The 20,256-nt window shown below is 40.9% G+C and overlaps 1 protein-coding gene across 1 annotated transcript in view; it reads right to left on the reverse strand.

Annotated features, from left to right (window-relative positions):
- Positions 1-13,594: 13,594 nt before the first annotated feature.
- IMPA2 (inositol(myo)-1(or 4)-monophosphatase 2) overlaps positions 13,595-20,256 on the reverse strand; it is a gene marked incomplete at its 5' end in the record, with an annotated part of 13,971 nt that continues 7,309 nt past the window's right edge. The window contains 4 exons of the mRNA XM_010178834.1: positions 13,595-14,305; positions 15,160-15,311; positions 15,435-15,543; positions 19,027-19,135. Of these exons, the coding sequence (XP_010177136.1) occupies positions 14,190-14,305; positions 15,160-15,311; positions 15,435-15,543; positions 19,027-19,135 (486 nt within the window). The remainder of the gene's footprint in view (positions 14,306-15,159; positions 15,312-15,434; positions 15,544-19,026; positions 19,136-20,256) is intronic.

Raw genomic sequence — 20,256 nt, forward strand, 5'->3', positions numbered from 1 at the left:
GTTAGCCTTTGGGTTGGTCTGTGGTGCACCCCAACATCCAGTGGTTTCTCTCAGGCCTGCCTTTGGGTGGGTCAGGCTGCAGAAGGAGGGGAATGGGTTTACACCATAAGGTCAATAGTTCCCAGATCTGAATGACTGAGCCTCACTATTCACCTCTCACTTTCCACCACCACTCAACTACAGTTTCGTGCCCTCCAGTCACCTCAGCTTCAGCTTTGGCTTTGCTAGTTTTGACTCTCATCATTGGGTAATATGCCTGACAAACCCAATTAGTGTGGGTCACCACACTTCAGAGCATGAATTTACCATACGCTTTCTCTTATGGTGAGGCTAGGGCAGGGTAGCATTGATGATAAGTCTGGGTGATTCTTGAGAAATCGTGCCGTTTATCACTTTGCTCCAACTGGACATGTTTTCCTGGTGGTCTACCATCCAAGTAGCACCTGGCCCGGTCTTGCTTGGTTTCTGAAATGAAGCGAGTGGAACATGTTGAGGGGGATACAGGGCTGCAGCTTTATCTCACGGTCACACTTGAGCCATTCTCTTTCTGACAGATATTAGGGGCGTATTACTACCACCTGATAAGAGAGCTCTCAAACACACTCAGGGCTGGAATATCCACTGTCATATTCACCCATGTTCCCATGACAAGTGACTGAGAATGACTCTGCTCCTGTAATGCCTTATTGCAGAGCAACTTTGGAGTTAAAAAGCAAACGTGAGTCTGGATGTCAGTCATTCTGCTGGCTTCCACGAGGTTCAAAAAACATGGTTATGGCTACATTAATGCAGCAGAGATCATGAGCTTCTTCCATGAGTCACCAAAGTTAAATAATTTTATCAATGTTTTGTTACCCTTTGGACATACATATCATACAAATTAATATCTTCTGAAAAGCTACTGAACTCTTGTGAAGTTATACCAAATAACTTTGGTTTTATATATATGCATAAAACATTTTTTCTGTAAAATGCAGGGTGCTGAGACAATTATATCCACTGCTTGGGTCTTCTGCAACTGAAATTAGGAAGTGATTTCCTTGGAGCTGGAGTCAGTAAAATCTTCTGGATGTTTTGGGATCCCTTCCCAAATTCTGTGGGCCTCAGAATTGTATGTGTGCCCATTTTTTGTGTGACTAAACTAAAAGTAACTTGCTGGAATCTGAAGACCTAGTTATTGCAAATCTTCTTAGGTTGATCATGAATTGTGATGGACTGAGGAAAACACATTCACTTAGGAAGAGACTGTTTCACCCTAAGCGAAGGATAGGGCTCTCTGATGGAAAAAAAACCCACTCTTGATCAACTGGTAGAAGGAATAACATAAATCTGTGGTTGAAGTAACCACCTCTGGAGCAAATGGAAAGAAGAGCTGTAGCTTTACTATGTAGTATCATTGCCTGGCAAAGAGTTACCAGAGATATTACATTTCCAGTTATTTTGCTAGGTTAGGAGCTTTATAAACAACTGTGTATTTGCAGTGAGAGCAAATGGCTGAAGTGCTTTTGTGTAGATATGTGTCCCACTGGTTCTGAGTCACTGAACTCAGACTGTGTGGTACATGCTGCTCCTTCCCATGGCGATGGACTTCATGTCCCCTAAACATGGTGTCCCCTGTGTCCCCTCCTTCCCTCTGCAATCCTAACTTAATACTGATTTATCAGATTGTTGCTAACCTTCTGTACTCTTGCTTATAGGTGGTTACTCTAAAAAAGAGGATTTGTCCTCCTGTTAGAGCGGATTCAATAATAGCTTTTCTCATCTCAGTAGTGTCATTCCTTTTTACTCCCCCAAGTAGATGTATACACATATAACACTGCATGCTATGGCAGTAGATTCCTATAATCAGTTCCATGTCCATATATTTGAAGAGAGTTGAACAATCACATGAAATACTACCAATTTTAAAAGAGACTTAAACTCCTTTCTACCTCCAAACTCAGATACTGTTATTGTCCCCTCGGAATACAACAGAAATCTTATAGCAGCTCTTAGAGGCCGAAGAAATCTAGTTATTTTTATAACTTGTATGACATATATACATATGTATGCAACAGTTGTAGCCTTTTAATTTCATGATGGTTTGTTGCAATTATGCAAGGAAATCTCCCACATGGTCAATGGGGGTAATGTGGAAGGTGAGAAATGCAAACTCATCATTTCTACGATAATTAATTCACTATTCATCTGATGGGGTTTCCTTCAGGTCCAGCTGAGTGGGTTAACAAAACAAAGACAGATGGCAGCAGATTATTGCAAACACTTCTTTGTTAGTGGGTAATCAGCACAGACTTCCACCCCTGCCCCTTCAGTTAAGGCTCCGTCAAAACCCATTAAGTAAATGGAAGGATTCCTCTTGATTTCTATGGGCACTCAGCAAGGCCTCTGTCTCCATAACTTTCTCAGCTAAAATTTGGCCTACTCATCACTTTTAATGTTTTGGGTTTTTTTGTTGTTTTGTTTGTTTTTAAAGAAAGAAGAAATCAATGCTGATGTAGTCAGTCTTGGGTACAACTAGGGGAGAGAACAAGCTGTACTTTTATAGGCACAATATACTGCCATCAGCATTTCCAAGGTAAAAGGTCAACCTATTTTAACTCCATTAATTTTATGCCAATAAAGTTCAATTTTTAGGGAAAGCATAGGGATGAGAGATCCAGCTGAAATGTGGGCTCTGGCTGCCTTCTGAGCTGCATTCCTTGGAAGACGGCCCTGAGGAAGATGGATTTGTGCTGAGTGCAGACCTGGGAGCTCAGGTCTGTTCAGAGTGGATTCTCAAAGGCTCTTGGCTTTAGGTGTTTTGTCAAGGCTTTGTCCATCCCTGTTGAGATCTGCCAGGCACTGCCTGCTTGCTTCCACTTTAAGGCCAGCTTTCTTAGGCCCGTCTGTCATTTTGGTCTAAACCTTGTTGCTGTTCCTGGTACAACACTGTAGAGATCGGTTGTATTTCATATTATTTCCACAGATCTAACTGAAGCACTGTACCCTGTTTCCACATTATAACTATATTAATGTCTAATTGGCTTTTCTGCATAGCACATTCCTTTCTGTGATGCTGGCTCCAACCTATCAGGGTCAGATGTCCATTTTGCTTCTTACAGCAGGCACACGTAGACCCGTGATCACTTAGGATGAATCATTTCTGTCTTAGATTACATGTTTCATCTTTCCCTCCTAACATACACATACTCTAAAAAGCACAAAAACATTAAGTATGCAGTGCCTCTGTGTTGCTTGACAGAGGCCATGCAAGCGTTAACCAAAGGTGTATGTATACACAGAAATTAATTGCTCTCGGGAAGCTGGAGGAGAGCTGGAGGGTGAGGTTTTAAGGTGCTGCTCTTCTGCTCCTGTATTGCAGCACATCGGCAATGCCAGGGGTGCAGAGCGAGTCTGTCGCTTGCCCTGACCGGCTGACTGGGACGGATGAGGGAAGTCCAGTCTGGCCAGTGTGCACCCAGCAGGCAGTAGAGTCACCGTGGATCTGAGTGCGTGGGCACAGAAACCCATCCCAATGTAGGACTGCCCTCTATTGGCGAACCAGCCTGGCTGAGAACCTCTAGGAAAGGGGTTTTGTGTGGATGGACAGGACTCAAGTTTGGGCAAGTCACAGCTCCACAAGCCCTGAGCTGACAGGCGATGCAGGACAGCCAGGGACAGCCCAAAGCAGCGGTCGTCCAGTCATCACACCGACAGCATTTCAGGAAAACAAGACCAGAAAGGGAGCAAATGTTGCTGGTTCAATAATCACATTAGGTTTTGTTAGACGGCTTCTGTGCAACTCCAAGGAAAAAGGCTTGAGAACAGTCCCAAGAAGAAGGACTTCGGGGTGCTGGTTGATGAAAAACTCAACATGAGCTGACAATGTGCGCTTGCAGCCCAGAAGGCCAACCACATCCTGGGCTGCTTCAAAAGTGTGGCCAGCAGTGTGAGGGAGGTGATTCTGCCCCTCTACTTGGGTCTTGTGAGACCCCACCTGGAGTACTGCATCCAGTTCTGGAGGCCCCAGCATAATAAGGACATGGACTTGTTGGAGCAGGTCCACAGGAGGGCCACGAAGGTGATCAGAGGGTTGGAGCACCTCCCCTGTGGGGACAGGCTGAGAGAGTTGGGGCTGTTCAGCTTGGAGAAGAGAAGGCTCCAGGCAGACCTTACAGCTGCCTTCCAGTGCTTAAAGGCCTGCAGGAAAGGTGAGGAGGGACTTTTTACAAGGGCAGGTAGTGATAGGAAAAGAGGTAATGGCTTTAGACTGAAAAAGGGTAGATTTAGATTAAATTTTAGGAATAAATTCTTTACTATTAGAGTAGTGAGACACTGGAACAGGTTGCGCGGGGAAGTTGTGGTTGCCCCCTCCCTGGAAGTGTTCAAGGCCAGGTTGGACAAGGCTTTGGGCAACCTAGTCTGGTGGGAGTTGTCCCTGCCCATGGCAGGGGGGTTGGACTGGATGAGCTTTAAGGTCCCTTTCCGTCCAAACCATTCTATGATTCTATGATTCTGTGAAATAAAAAGATACCTAAGGATCTTGTATATGCACCCCACTCACTTCTTCATACAACTCTAAGCAAGAAAAAATAAACACGGTTGTCAGGATGTGCAGAAAATATTCTGCTTTTGCATGGCCTTAAGCTGTCGGATGTCCTTGCCACCTAATACACCGGCACCAGTTGTTTGGTTTAAAATAGGATTGAATGCAGGTGTTTTGTCATAGCCTCTCAGGCATGCACAGGCAATGGCATCTGCAACGCCTGCAAGTGCACGAGGCAGAATGGGCTGAATAATCAGTCCAAAACCAGGCCCGTCTACTCCCAGACTGAACACATCTTTCAGAGCGAGCTGCTCCATCTGATGGTCTTCATCCAAACGCTGGTCAGAGGTGTGCTGTGTCACGTTGTGCTCTTTTCCCGCTGGCTTTGACAGCTCCGTTCACTACTGAGCAGAATCACCTCTGAAATGAAAGTCCAGAAGTGCTGGTAACTGCCAAAAGGAATCTCTCTCAAATGTCACACGTAGTATCTGTGCTGGTTTACAAACGTTTAAAGATACAACATGATTGCTGCATAGTTAAGTTTGCTTTTAATGATCTGCTTTTTAATTTCTCTCCCTCAAAGCCCTTTGATACAAATAAAGAGAGAGAAAAAAATTGCCAAGGACTGTTGTTTTCTCCGAAACAGAGACAGCAGTCCAAATTCAACTTGGGTAGGAAGAAAAGGCTTCTGTTGGTTAAAATTGACTTATCTATTTTCTATCCGTTATTTTCGAAATATTAGTATGTGATTTGAACACCAACTGGTTCTGATTTTGAGGATTTAAAATGAATATTCTTGGCTGTCAGCAGGTGGCTCTGTGTTAAGACTGAGCTCTGTTCTTTATGCATGCACAGAATTGGAACTGTTTCAAACAACCTATTTCGTTTTTTAAGCCAACAGGAAGATAATAAAGGTCTATGTTTTGTCAGTCAGAAAGATATTTGTCAGAGGAAAGATAAGTAAAGGAAAATCTCTTGTTTGAAGGGAACCGTGGCAATGCTGACCTTATGCTGCTAGAGGAAATGTCTAGTCATTTTAAGAGTAGCCATGTCAGCTCTGCTAGATATGCAACCAGGTTTTCAGATACTGCTTCAAGCATTTTATTTCTGTTTGAGGGTTTGGGTTTTTGTTTTCTTTTAAAAATCCCTACTGCTTATATAAAGGACATTTTCAAGGTATGATGTCACTGAGTGTCAACAGTGTTAGTGGAAGCACTGACACTTAGGATCTTAGCTATTTACTGCAGTAGATGGGAATTTTCCCATTTCTTTCAAACGGAGTAGGGTTGGCTCCTCAGTGCCTCATAGTATCAGGCTGCGGGTTGCTGCAGTGGCTCTCTGGCAGAGCTGCACATCAGATGGAGTCTGAAGCAAACCCAGCTGCAGCAACGGCTTCATGAATATATCACAATATACCATTGTTTGAAGCTGTTTGTGTAGCTATCCAAACAGCATTCATGATCTCACCCGGGGAGCTTTGCAGCTTTCAAAGGTAAAGGTGGACTCAGGGATCCCCTGCACCCTGAGCTGTGTGTGTGACAGCTGTTTCTCAGTTTGGCATTTTTCAGTCAATCTTTGGAAACTGTCTTGTCCAAAGGAAACTGCATTTTAATTAGAGAAATAATGTCACATGTTCTGGATAAATGAGAGGTATGTGCTTTCCCAGTGTTTAAGTTATATTTCTTATTTCAATGGTGGGAAGCAGTTGTCTTTCATAAGCAGGTGGGAGGATCCTCCTGTGAAAATGCATATTTAAGACACTTCATGAACATATGAGAATAGTGAATTTGAGTTATGTTTTTTGGGAGAAAATGGGCTTATACTGGATGACTGGGCTGTGGAGAAAGTACAGCGTTTTTAGGAGGGGGCAAATAAGGAATAATGTATTAGCTACAGCTAAATATTTTTGGCCATTTCCGTAGTTCAGCATATAGGTTGAACTAAATCTACTTACAGCACTTATGCTGAAGATGTTTTGTTCTTTTTTATGACATTCAGCAAGAAATTACATCCTTTTCTGAAATTCAGTTCTGACATATCTTATAGTCATACCAATCCTGTTCTGTGACATTCTGCTTGGCAGTGAATGATTTCTCTGTAATTAGAGCTTTATTTTCAGTTTATTTGGGGACAGAAGGATTTTTGTTTGCTTTTAGTATTCTATTTCACTCAAGGCATTGGCTTACCTAAGGTAAACTTAAAGTGAGACTTCAAGACAGCAAAGATGTATATCAGATTGCTGAGGTTCCTTGTGTACTTTTTAATGCAGCCTTGAAGAGAGCTACTGCTCATCAAGTTGCTGTCACACTGCATTGCAAAGAAGAGTTTTCCAGTCTTTTGGTGAAAGACCACAGACTGGCGTTACTTAGCACATGTTGTTCAGTTTGCTCTTTTCAAGCTTTAAACCCATGAAGATCAGTTTAGGTCTCCAGGTATCCCAGGGTACAGTTGTTTACTGCTAACATCTGTATGTTGATGGTGTTTATTTTCTTTTTCCTTTGTCTTGGAAAAGATGTCATCAAAGGGTCCTGTAAGAGCCACTGAGGAGGGACCACAGAGTTGCAGAATTGCTGAGGTTGGAAGGCACCTCTGAGGATTGCCTGGTCCAACTCGCCTGCTGAAAGCAGAATCAACCAGAGCAGGTTGCTCAGGGCTGTGTCCAGCAGGGTTTTGAGTATCTCCAAGGATGGAGACTTCATAGACTCCCAGGGCAACCTGTGCCAGTGCTCAGTCACCCTTCAAATAAAAAGCAAACTCACTTTTTCTTACATTTAAACAAAATTCTTGTAGTTCAGTTTGTGCCCATTGCCTTTTGCTCTGCTGCCGGACACCACATAAAAGAGGCTGACTCCATCCATCTTCTTTACTCGCTCCCACCAGGTATTTGTATGATTTGAGAAGATTCTCCTGAGCCTTCTCTGGTCAAGGCTAAACAATCCCAGCACTCTTAGCCTCTCCTCCTATGTCAGATGATCCAAGCCCTTAATCATCTTAGTGGCCCTTTGCTGGACTTGCTCCAGTGTGCCTATTTCTCCCTTGTACTGGGAAGCCCAGAACTGGACCCAGCACTCACCAGGCTGAGCGGAGGGGAAGGATCACCTCCTTTGTGGTCATGGCAATGCTTCTTCCAATGCAGCCCAGGACACTCTAAGGTTTCCTTGCGACAAGGACATATTGGTGGTTCATGGCCAACTTGTTCACCAAGGCTCTCAAGTCTTTTTTGAGTGTATAGTGGGGGATATGTTAGTGTAAATAACTGGCCTCAATCCCTTCTGAAGTCAGGTTACATCTGTAAAACTAATTCCTCCTCTCATTGCTTTTTTCTGTCTAGATGAAATAGTGCAGGAATACGGTGCATCTGAAAAAATAATTGACTCACCCCTAAACTTTGGAAATGCAGTTTTAAAAACTGGTGAGCCCTTGTACGCTGTATATTTACTTATATGTTTGAAAAGTGAATGCAAAATACTAATATTCTTTTAATGCAGCATGTCTTGTATCTTTTACAAATAGTAAGTTATTACACCAGGTGCAAGGCAGGAGAGGACCACCACTAAATTTCTAAGTTTCTACGTGTATGTGTTATAATGACTATATTTTACAGTAAATGAAACATTAAAATATTTGTTGTCTGAAATGTTAAGCATGACCCTGAGGCATGCTGAGCACCTGAAATGCCACTTTAGAGTCACCCAGTGTCTCCAGAAATCCTGACTACGTGTCACCTGCTGGATCTACATGTCACCTGCTGGATGTAAGTATTTGTATCGCAGAAGACTCTCAGCTGTTATTTCAGTACAAAGACAGTGGATAGTTTTGCCAAGTTACAACGATGGTCATGCCATGCCCTGAGCTTCACAACATTACCAAAGTTGTGTCCCCTTGTGCCAGTAGAGGCTTTAGTGCCCGTTTTCTGAAGTTGGGCTCACTGGCATAATCTGGTGGTGCTGCTCAACAAGAGCAACATTAAACAACGCTTGGCAAGAGGGAGTATCTGTTTCTCAGGAGAACAACGTGTCGCTTATTGCAATGGACAAACAAAAGTGATGGAATTCTGATTTTAGTTCCATGTTGTCTGGCAGCCTGGCTAATAATGCTTGAATTCATTTCAAAATAGAATAAAACAGTATTTTCACCATTAATATATCCAATTCACGGTCTTATTAAGTGACCATTAACATCATAGTATTTCAAAGGACTGCTGAGTCACTGACACAGCAAAAGTGCACTTTCATACACAGTTCTGCTTTCTCAAATAGCCTTAAATTCAAATACCACCATTGCATATTTATGGCTAAAAGAAAAGCACTGTCAAAAGACACAGACCTTTCGCACTTAAAAGAGGTTTCCAGCTTAATGTGATAAAGTTTATCCCTTCCCTACTGACCTCTTTAATACCCAGCATAATCTTGCTGTGCAAAGAATGTGTCTGCTAGCCTTTTCACCTTAACAAACGTGTCTGAATGAATTTTTTCTTTCCACTGATTAATATTTTGTATTTGTTTGTGACAGTTGGCTGGAGATACAGACAATCAGAAATCTTAAGATATTTTTTGTGAGCCTTTGCATGAGTAATTTGTAATATGAAAACCCTATTCTGGTCTCAGTTTTCATCTATTCTATACATGTATATACAAATAAAATATTATTTTTCCACCATTTAATTAATACTGAAAAATAAGACTACATGGAGGTATACGAATAATATTTTTTTCCACATACTATTGGCACACATCCATTAGCAGTGATTTTGATTGTAACTGCTAGGGTTTCCTCCCAGGAGGAGGCAACACTCCTTTTGGTGCTGATTAACATTCCACGCTGCAAACTGGGCATTGCTGAGCTGGAGGAGGCTTTCCTTCCCTGCAATCAGATCAAAAGTTCTGGCCATTTTTGGCTATTTTTTTTTTCTCCTGCAAACAGATGCAATTCCACTGATTTGTCCAATTAATCCCAGTAAGAGCTGGCAAGAAGAATCATACCTTAATTTTGAACCTGTTTGGTTCAGTGAACTGGGAAGCAATAGTTTTAATGGCTATATTCTAAATATCCTGAGTATTCACTAAAAGGATAACAGCTTTTAGTATAAAACGGAAAGCCAGTAGCTAACTGAAGAAAGCATAGTGTATTAGGTTGTGAGATTAACAGAGCACACAGTGATCATGTGCCTAAAAAGTCACAAAGAATGAATGTATAAATATATTAGGATACACACCTAGTATTCAGCATGGTTGAACGGATTTCAGTAATTGTGTCAAAGTGACTGCAATCAAAGAGCCTTCTGAACATTAACTAATCCTCATGCCATCTGTACGAGGGGGGTCTGTCTGTCTTCTTATCAGGCTGCATTGCGGTGCATTGTTTGTATGTACAGGTTTCATAGCAGTGTACAAGGGAAATAGTGCATGTTTTTTGTAACTAAAATAATAACATTTAGTATGCTGAGATACAGAATGCTGCTTCTCTGTGTTGTGAAATACATACCTCCTCATTCTGTGATGAGAAAAGGCACACTTTGACCTCCAGTCCATTTTACTCTAAAATTCACTGTGTAAATATAATGGCCTGTAAAATACAGAAATACAAGGCCACTGTTGTAATGCATTTTAAAAGCAAAACTTCAGGAGTGAACTGCAAGGAAATTCGGAGTTAGTGTCAACAGTTATTCCTCTTTTAAATAAAAGTAGTTCTTTTGCTCCTTGAACATACCATGCATATAAAATGCAGTATCCTATAGTGCTATTGTCATGTCTGGTGCATGGAGCAAAAGAAAATGGAAATTTCTCTTTCCGCTGTTGATGAATAATTTGATGCATTCCTTAGCGCTGGGGAGATGTTTTATGAAAGACTTAACTGTAACATGGAAACTGTAAAATGGAAACTGCTGTAGGAACCGTAATTCTGACTTCTCTACATTTTCAGTCTCGGTGATATAGTACTGAAAGAGAGCACATTTTTATATACAGTCTCCCTACTGGCATAAAGGCAAAAAAGTAATTTAAACAGTCTTGATAGCTCTAGGGAGTTACCAGAAAAAAAAGGTGCGGTCTGTGTTAATTTGATGTAGTGGCTTAAGTCTTCTTTCATTATTCAAAGACCCCCTTGCACATCTCCTGTGCATACGCTGAGCAGATCCATCCTTGCTGAGGTAATGGCATAGCTCTAATACTGATAGCAGAATGGCTGGTGGTAAGTGGTATCTTTATTGCTTTAGTTGAAGCCATTGCCCACAGGAACCAAATTCTAGATGAAATATGGAGAATGCTGCCTATGGGCCCCTCGGTAAGTGCTCCAGTACATGCAAATTTCTTTAGTACTGTGAGATTAGCTACTGTAATCAAAGGGAAAATATCAGTCCTTCAGTGTCTATGAAATATGCTGGTACTTGTTCAGTGAAATCTGATAAGCTCAACTAGACACAAAGGAGTCAGCCACTGACCATTTTCCTGTGGTTTGCAGCTATTTCCACTCTTTATTCTACCAGAAAGCACCATTTGAGACGAGGCCAGCAAGCCTGAAGGTATAAAATGTTCTCCACCAGTGAGCCAGTGAGGAATGCTGGGAAGAACTGGGATAGCTCCGTGAAGCTGAGCACCATGTGAAGCACTTGCTTTTCAGGGCACAGGCATCTTTGTGCTGATGTTCATGAAGAAAATCTGCGTTATGTCTTGGATGCCTAATTACAGATGCACTTATGCACTCTGTAATGTACATAGTGGAAAACATTTGCAGCATTTTGCTACAGCTGGTAGGGAAAAAGAGTCCACGTGTTTAAACATTTTGGGGGATTTAAGTTTCTGGCCCATGTGCTGCACTGTGTTATGAGTGCTTGCACTCAGACGGAGTGCTGCCGGACACGCGTGCCCAGCAAAGTTTCATCTGGCTAGCAAGAAAAAACGAAGGGAGGACAAACTCTGGTACCGTTAATTTCAGTCAATATGTGTAGTCAAATAGTTATAAGGCTGCACTTTGATGAAAACTTTGAACTGGCGTAATGTGGCACCATCTGTGAATGGAGCAGTCCTGCCTACCCCTCGCCTACCCCCTCTGCTGCCTGAAGTCAGCTGCTTGTGGTGGCCAGGGGCTGAATTGGCTCAGGAAAACGATCTGTCTGTAAAATAATCCCTTTTTTGTTTACTGGGGTACTTTACAGGCAGATCACTTCACTCATCTGGTCCACGGGAAGGGTTCAGAAATGTTTGTACTGGCACACGGGCGGCAGAGGAGGTGGGGGAGGCAGGGTTGCTGCCCCATACACACACTGCCAGTTTAATACGCTTGAACCACAGCCCAATTTAAAACCAAAACTGCATCCCAGAACTTGTGAATGGGTTTCTGCACCTCTCCCTTCCCACCGCGCTTGGCTCCTAGCTTCGCAAATCGCTAGTGTGTGCCGCTAGAGTCGATGCATAGATTTCCCTGCTTTGCCGAGCTCCGGGTCGCCAGCACACACCAGCCCTAACTGGGTCAGAGACTTCCTTTGTACGAGCAGGCTGAGCTGCTGGGAAACCTTGCCAGAGCCATGCAGCCGCTTCTCGCTCCCGCTCCTCTCCCAGAGCGATGGGGTGGATGGGGTGAGGAGGGGGATGAAATGGGGCTGAGCTTCCACCACACTTGATCCTCTGCCAGCATAAGCTTCCTTACGGGGCTTACTGCCACGGCTGAAGTCCCCGCAAAGCCCTGGCTGCTCCCACGGCTGCCAAAGCTAAGCGGCCCAGGATCAGAGCGGTGCCACCGAGTGCCGCATCTGTCGCTGGCATCTAGAAAGTGTGTGTGTGGGGGGAAGGGCAAATAAGAGTCAAGTGAGCCTATTAGTATTTATTACTTGTATTATTATAGCACCTCAGTGCCTAGTCGTGGACCAGAATTGCATCCTATTAGCACTGTGTGAACCCAGAGCCAAAGCACTACAGTCCCTGCCCCAGAGGACTTACAATCTCCGCTTCTGAACAGGGAGGTACAAAGAGATGGAGGGGGGGTAAAAGGGAGCAGTGACAAAATGTTGATCACCGTGATGGACAGTGTTGGTTTCCAGGTGAGAACCATCAGTTCTTAAATACTTAGTTGGATTTACACATTCTTCACACAGTCAATGCTTTGTATTTCTTGTGAAAAAAGTATCAAGAAATCACACAGACTTTTATGAAATACTCAGTGAAAAACACTTTTCATTGCAAGAAACACATGTAAAGTTATTTTAAAAAATATTGTTTAGTTTGTTCTAAGCAGATACCTGAACACTTCTACAAAACCTACACATGCAGAGTATAAGAAAGTTAAAATTTTTTAACCAACTTACTTTTTTGGCTCATTCCTTTATTTAATTTGCAAAAAAAGAGATACTTTTTAATTCAATTTTTAAAGAAAAAAATAGAAGTGATTTAATCTCACCTACGTTTCTAGACACACACATATATTTCCTGTGCTACTGATTTAAAAAATAATGTAAATAGAAGTTATCACCTTGGTGGAATTAAAACTGTTGCTAGATACAAGGATAGAGGACAACTGTGTGTTTAGATTTTACAAGTTTCTCTGCTCAAAAAGAACAATTACAACTTTGTGTGAGAAGGGCACGTGATTTACAACTTTTGCAAGCATATTTTATGTGCATATTTTTCATAACTTGCCTGTAAGGGGCCAAATCCTGCTGTTCTGCTCAATGTTACTCTAAAATCAACAGCTCCTTCACACTGTGTTCTATTCCACTCCCCTCCTACTGTGTGTCATGGTTAATACTGTGAATAACTCAGTGGAGTTCAATATTCCCGGTTTTAACTATAATTACTCTATGGTAGTGTCTGCACGTTTGAATATCTTACAGAGGCCTGTAGGACAGTACGGTTTATCCTCATGCAGAGGGATGAAAGGAAACAAGAAGTAGCTGAACAGTTTGTAAAATCATTAAACATTTTCCATGATTAGCTCTGTTACTTGCCATTTGGACAGCCATCACCAAAATCACGTAAGTAACCTATACTCTTAACCTGAAAATAACTTCCAATATTAGCTTTCTTCTATGCATTCTCTAAATTGCTGTAAACATCCAGGATACCCATATATATATATATACACACACACGGGTATGTGTGTGTACACATGCATACACATGTATAGGTATGTATTTATATGCACACATACACACAGACATACATATATGTACATATACATATATACGGATATATAGCTATGATGTAGTTAGGAAACAATAATGTCACTTTTATTGCATTCTTAAGTATCATAGAACAAGGGTATTATAGGCACACATCTTAACTATTCGTCTTTACTACAGTCCTAAAGCTCATTTACCTGAGATCTGCATCTGTAAAAATAAAGTTCCATTTTTAGCTGCATGTTACAAAAGACTAAATATCAGCCCCACAGATATGAAATTACAACTTAATTTTAAGACTAATTTACTACAAGTAAAATATGCTATCTTATAAAAAAGATACTGCTGAAAGAGATACATATTAAAAAGGAAACACGATTCTTAGAGGTTTAAAAATCTCCCTATGCCTTCCCACATTGTAATAAATTTATAAAAAATATTTGACACAGAAAATCTCCACAGAAAGCATCCTGCTGAAATCACGTACCCTTTAAGCCACCCATCTTGCAAAAGTTACATAGTTCAGGAAGGCAGACTCCATATCGTAAGTAATTAGTTTTCATCATCCCGTCTGTAGTGAATAGTTTGTATTTCCTGAGCTATGAACATAGCCATCTCTCTGGTGCCCGCAGCAATCACTCGGCAGGACATAAGATCCAGAGGTCCCCCTGAGGACAAGAGGATTAATAAGAACTGTCTTACATGATGCAAAAAGGCAATGTATTCTTAAATATAAACCATGCTGTAATTAGATAGGTTCAGAAACATTGAAACAACTTCATATGTAGCTCCTCTGGGGGTGGGAAGGACAACCTATCTCAGCAACTCCTATCCGGAAGTCTCCAGCAAAAAAATATTTCAGAAAATTCTAGATACAGTGCCAAAGTATGCAACAGAAGCAGTGAATGTCTAAATCTGTTCAGTATCCAACAATAAATGCAGTATTCCCTTCTTTTAGAAACAGGAAGGGATAGAAAAGAAATAAGTTCAATCAGCAGACCCTTCTTCTGAACCCACCGTGTCTTCCTACAGTACCCACATATTGGTCATCGACTCTGAGATGTATACCATATAAATGGAGAAAATAATGATCTGGAGATTGTGCTGTCCTTTACTCCCTCTGAGCAGTTCCTAGTCATATATGTTCCGACATGTACCTGAGAGACCTCCTTTTTCTGGAGGCTGTCTCTGCCAAAACCCGTTTGGAGTTTGAGTGTATCTACCAATCTCCTGGGCCAGCTCTTTACTGTAAATCTGACGCTTTAAAAGAATTACTCAAAGTCACGGAAATACAGTTTGACTCAGAAGACGTTTGATGTGATGAAACCCCAGGCTGGAATTACATCAGTGTGTTACAAATAACCAGCCAGAGTCTAGAGGAGAGTACAGATGTTTCTGCAGAATATTGCTAGAAATGAGATTGAGCCACAGGAGGAGGACTGTACTGAGGTAATTCAAGTTGCCCCCAAATAGCCACTCAGTCTCCCCAGAAAGTCAATGAAAAGAAGGATACTTTACTCACCTGAAGTGTCTATCACAGTGCCACCCGCCTCTCTAATAATGACAGTTGCCGCTGCCATGTCCCAGCAGTGTAACCCAAACTGGTAGTAGGCATCTGCAGCGCCGGCTGCCAAATGGCATAGAGCCAGGGTGGAGCTCCCAATGACACGGACCCTAAACCCCACGAGAAGGGGACATGGTAACGTAAAGCAGAAAATGCCTTTGATTTCAACCTATGTGTCAAGATCACAAAACGTGCAATGTACTTGATTTGACATGTATTGCAAAATATCTTACCCGTGTGCTTGGGCCTTCAGCAATCTCTCAATGTTACCAAGGAACAATTTCAAAGTTGCAGGGTCACGTTTTGGACCAATTTCTGTCAAAATTAAGGCCTTCGAGATATCTGCAATGTAGGTATTTGTTTCCATTAATTCAACAGTTTCTAGGTAGATTCTGGAAATTTGTTCACATTAAATACTAATGGACTTTTCACAGAAAAACAATTTTCAAGTCCCTTTTTTTACTCCAAAGAGTTTAAGTGACAACTCTGCATAAAAATTCAAGTGAGACTAGATTTTTCACATTAAATGGTCTGATCTAAACACACTTTAAAAAAAAAGAACAGGAAGATTATAACCAAGAATGCATTCTTACATTCCTTCCCTTTCCATACATTGCTTTATTTCATTGACCGGTCAGCTTTTGGCAAGTTCACTAACATTAGCAATGAACTAAAAATAATTCAGTGACCTAGCAACCATTAATGATGCTAATCTAATCACATTTGAAAACAGGATGGTTCTTGAATAGGGTAGTTTAATGTAATTATAAACATCTGGGAATACAGTAAGAGGAAGTGAAAGTTTCTACCTAAACCACCAGTCATGCAGTAATAGCCCCCCTTCACTCTGACATTTCAAAGACTGAAGACACCTTATGACTGAAAATAACCCCTTTCTTATCACAAACTAAAGCAGTACCTTAATTAATAATAATACATGAATGCTGCATTTGTATTGTGTTCAGCAAGGGCACTTCTGACCTACAGCAGATGAGGGTATTGGCCCTGTGTACAGACAAAGGAAAGACTCACAGTGACTTGCAGGGTATTGAAGTGGTCCTCATATGGGATCTGAATATTGCGAGTATATAACAAGCAAATGCCAGTGTAGGTGGAGATGGCTGACCAAATGCCAAATGTCCCTGCTTCTGCTGTGCCAGCTGGACTTGGAGGTGTTAAAGCTATGACGAAACTCAAAGGTTTAGCTGGTGATCACTTACTAAGAAGGCTGTGCTCAAGTGCCAGGTGTCACCTTCTACCCTGGGTCACAGGCTAGGCATTCATTCAGATAGGGAGTGTCCACCTGGTTGTTACAGCTAATTGCATAAGCTGAAAATTCTTAGCAGAAGTAGCAAGGAGGTTTTCAAAAGCAAATTACGCTGCAGGGAGACATCATTCAATTAAACAGGCTACCAATTAATTTAGTATTCCAGAGGAACATTATGGATTCAAGCAATGTGGTAAATGGTTGGTGAGTAACAGGTATGCAATTAGATTAAAAGTTACAGTGCTTAACAAAGCTTAACTGTAGGAACATAGATTTAACAATTGCTTTTTAAATTATTGTGTTAAAATATAGAAGCACCAATCCAGGCGTGATGCAGAGTATTCGTTGTTTAACCACCACTGAAAACTCAGGATGGTGAAAGCACTCTGCCTCAGATCTTTTTGCATAACAGACCCAATTTACAATTACAGAACATTTAACGCATGCCTCATTGCTGAAATGCACCAAGCATTCGCACCACACCAGTCGTAGCAAGGTCATGACTAAGACAGTTGTGCTTTTGAGTTACTAAATATATTTCTATTGCAGAAATGGATCTCTTCAGACTTTACCAAGGCTACAGGTAGGAACTGAATGAAGAGACTGTGGTGAGGAAGAGGGAGGTCTCTGCTTAGGAAAAGGTGCTGCCTGATCAGAGGACTAGATGGGATTTCAGGAATTCAAGGTACAAGGGAAAATTTACTGACTACTTCTCACTCTGATAGAGGCCAGGTAAATAAAGAGGCTTGACAGAAGAGATTTAACAGTGATATGGAAAGATTTATGAGGATAAGACTAGTTCTGTTGACCACAGAAGATTAAAAAAACAAAATACACTTACAGTATTAGCACATGTAAGGCCTGACCTGAATCAAAGCATGAGAAGAAAGTATCACTCAAGATCAAAGACATGATGGAACCTTCATTTAAGCGTATCCTCACTGCAGGGACTCCCATACCAGACTTATACAAAATTTGGCCTGGACTGTGATTTCAAATTATTAAATCTGAGCAATGAATGTACAGTCTAGATCAATGTTATACAACAGTCACATTTCCTGAAAAAAAAAAGGCATGAAGTAACAGGGCAGCCTGGATCTCCAACACATCATGCATTGGTGCAGGCTACTTGAGTTCCAGTGGTAGGCACAGGGAAACACACCCTCTCTCCCAAGGTTGGTTTATTTCACTGAAGCCACAGTCCTTACAGGCAAAGAGCAACTGTGATTTAATATATTTAAAACATCAACAGAAGTGAGACTAAAGAAAATCCATCTTCACTGGTGAAATTGCCCACCACCAAATGGAGTCTCTCAAAACAAAGGAAAATTTCAAAGTATTTGGAAGGGCAGAAGGCCTGCTTCCCTTGCTATGTTCTAGACACCCATGCAGACTGGATGTCCAGAGAAAGGAGGACAAAAGTGGCGTGTGCCAAAATTGTTCCTTGCTCAACTGGAAACCAGAACTCTCTGACTGCAAAAGTGAGCGAGGCCATTTCAAGAGTGGCTCAGCCAGCTCAACTGGGAGCACCCCTAGTTCTTCCCATGAGTCTCTGCCAGCATGGGAATATTTTGTGGAATATGAGATGTCTGAGCACTGACAAAAACGTGATGTATAATCAAGGATTAAAATATTGTCACTTTACAATTTTCTCCATCCCTCCAAATAGGGGACCCCAGCTCACAATTTATATGAACAGCCAAACTTCCCAAGTTTCAGGGAAGTTTCGATGCGGGGTCTGCTTGGAGCACTACAACAAATCTGTGTGTTAGATTGCTTGAATTTACTGTGTTTCAAGTTCATTAAGTTTCCTTTTGGGGTGAATTTTTTGCCATCTCCTGTGTACAATGATGTACATTTTTGGCACATGTCTGCTTCTGTCTACAACTGAGTGTTACATTCTCCTCTGTATTTTGATTGATTAAAAGAAAACTTCTCTACACACATCTGATTATTGTTATCTATTATAATTACATAAACAGAGCTATGACTTGGTTTACTAATAACAGAATTGCATTAAAGTGTTGACTGAGTGTTGCTAGCTATTTGTATGTTGAACATACCTCACACACAAAAGTTAAAGAACCCCTAACGAAGCACGCATCGTTTAATTGACTTTACTGTTAGCATGTATGCCTACAGACATAACACACTTTATGACGTACAAGTTTATTGGAAAATAAGTGAACAACAGCTGCCATAGTACTCTGAACTGGATTCACCATTTCCATTCCATCTTCCTCATAAAAAGTTATGCCAGGGTACAGCCTGGAATGAAACTGGTGAATCTACTCATTCTTTCTTATTTCAAACAATGGTTATGAAGCAAAATAATTTATGATTATTTAAGTAGTTCATATTCAGATGTATATTTTTAAAAGAAAACGAGGAAAGTTGTGATTTTTCAGAAAAAAACAAACACATAACAACAAAATTATCATGCAGGTGAAATACTTTCCATCAGGATAATGATGTTCATTATCCTAATGATGATTTGCAACAACTCTGAAACAAAATTAACATATTCCTTTTAGAGTTCTAACAAAATCTAGACCAACCTGTCTCTTTTGATACCTGAAGCCTTTTGTCATTACAAAATGCCCCTTGACCTCTTCTACCAGTGTATAATCGTTCTTCAGTGCAGTGGTAAATTACACCAAATTCAAGCTTTAAGATTTTGAAAAGGAAAGAAATGAATGCAACTCAAGTTACTCATCATAAATATAAACAACTACTAATGGCAGAAAGATCAGCAATATTTTAATTGGTACATGTAATCAAATATTATATTGATGCTAATAAACTGGAATAATTTTACTCTTACTCTGATATTGAGATATAGGTCATATAAAATTCAGTTTATAAAGAGAAATTAATGCAGTCTGTTCAGGATCTTCTAAACTCTCACTTGCAGCTTGTTTGTGTTCACATTAGAATGGATTAAATGCTAAGCTGATTTCAGATTCAATTGTATGTTTTTATTGAAAGTATGTAAGTCCTCTAAGGCCAGATTCTTAATATTTTACTTTCACTGGTGAGCAGTTACACCTAGTAGTCCCATTGGCTTCGGCTGGACCCTGAAGATTTGCAAGCCCAAATATATAGGCATTCAAAGTCAGAAGTCATGCTACAATATTTATTAACAGTGGATGCCTTTATATGAACTTCATCTTTCATGATGGATTTAACTTGCCTGCCTTTTCAACCAAAGTAGTCACTTGTTCAAATATTTCTCTGCAAAATTCTTTTGTTTACACAACAAAGTGAGAATCTCATGAAGTCACGTGAGTCCAAGAGAAGGACTTTGGAGAGAAATACCAAATATTGTGACCCTCAATGAAAGCTTGAGAATGAGCAACACTGGAATTTTTGTGGGAGTATCTGTTTATCAATGATATCAGATATGTGACTCAGGCTCAATAGTCCTATTACTTGAATAGGTTTCACCAAAAGATTTTAAAGCACTTTACAAACTTCAACAATCAGTTCCTAAAATCACCCCCTGATAAATATTATTATCAATGTTTTATATAGGGGTGGGCAGATACACAGAATTAAGTGACTTTGCCCAAGGTCTCAGAAGAAGTTGGTAACAAGGCCAAGAAAATATCTCAGATGTTCTACACTCCAAATCTTTTCCTGCTGCTCTCCTCCATTCACTGTGAATAATCACTGGTGTTTATCAGAGACAATTCAAAAGGAATAGATTGTCCTTGCTCCCTACCTTGAGGTCCCATCTAAACCAAGGGGTATTTTTTTTGAGGAGCACACTATTAATAGACTCTTTC

The sequence above is a fragment of the Mesitornis unicolor genome, unplaced genomic scaffold, assembly GCF_000695765.1.
Source record: "Mesitornis unicolor isolate BGI_N332 unplaced genomic scaffold, ASM69576v1 scaffold40432, whole genome shotgun sequence".
Classification (NCBI taxonomy): domain Eukaryota; kingdom Metazoa; phylum Chordata; class Aves; order Mesitornithiformes; family Mesitornithidae; genus Mesitornis; species Mesitornis unicolor.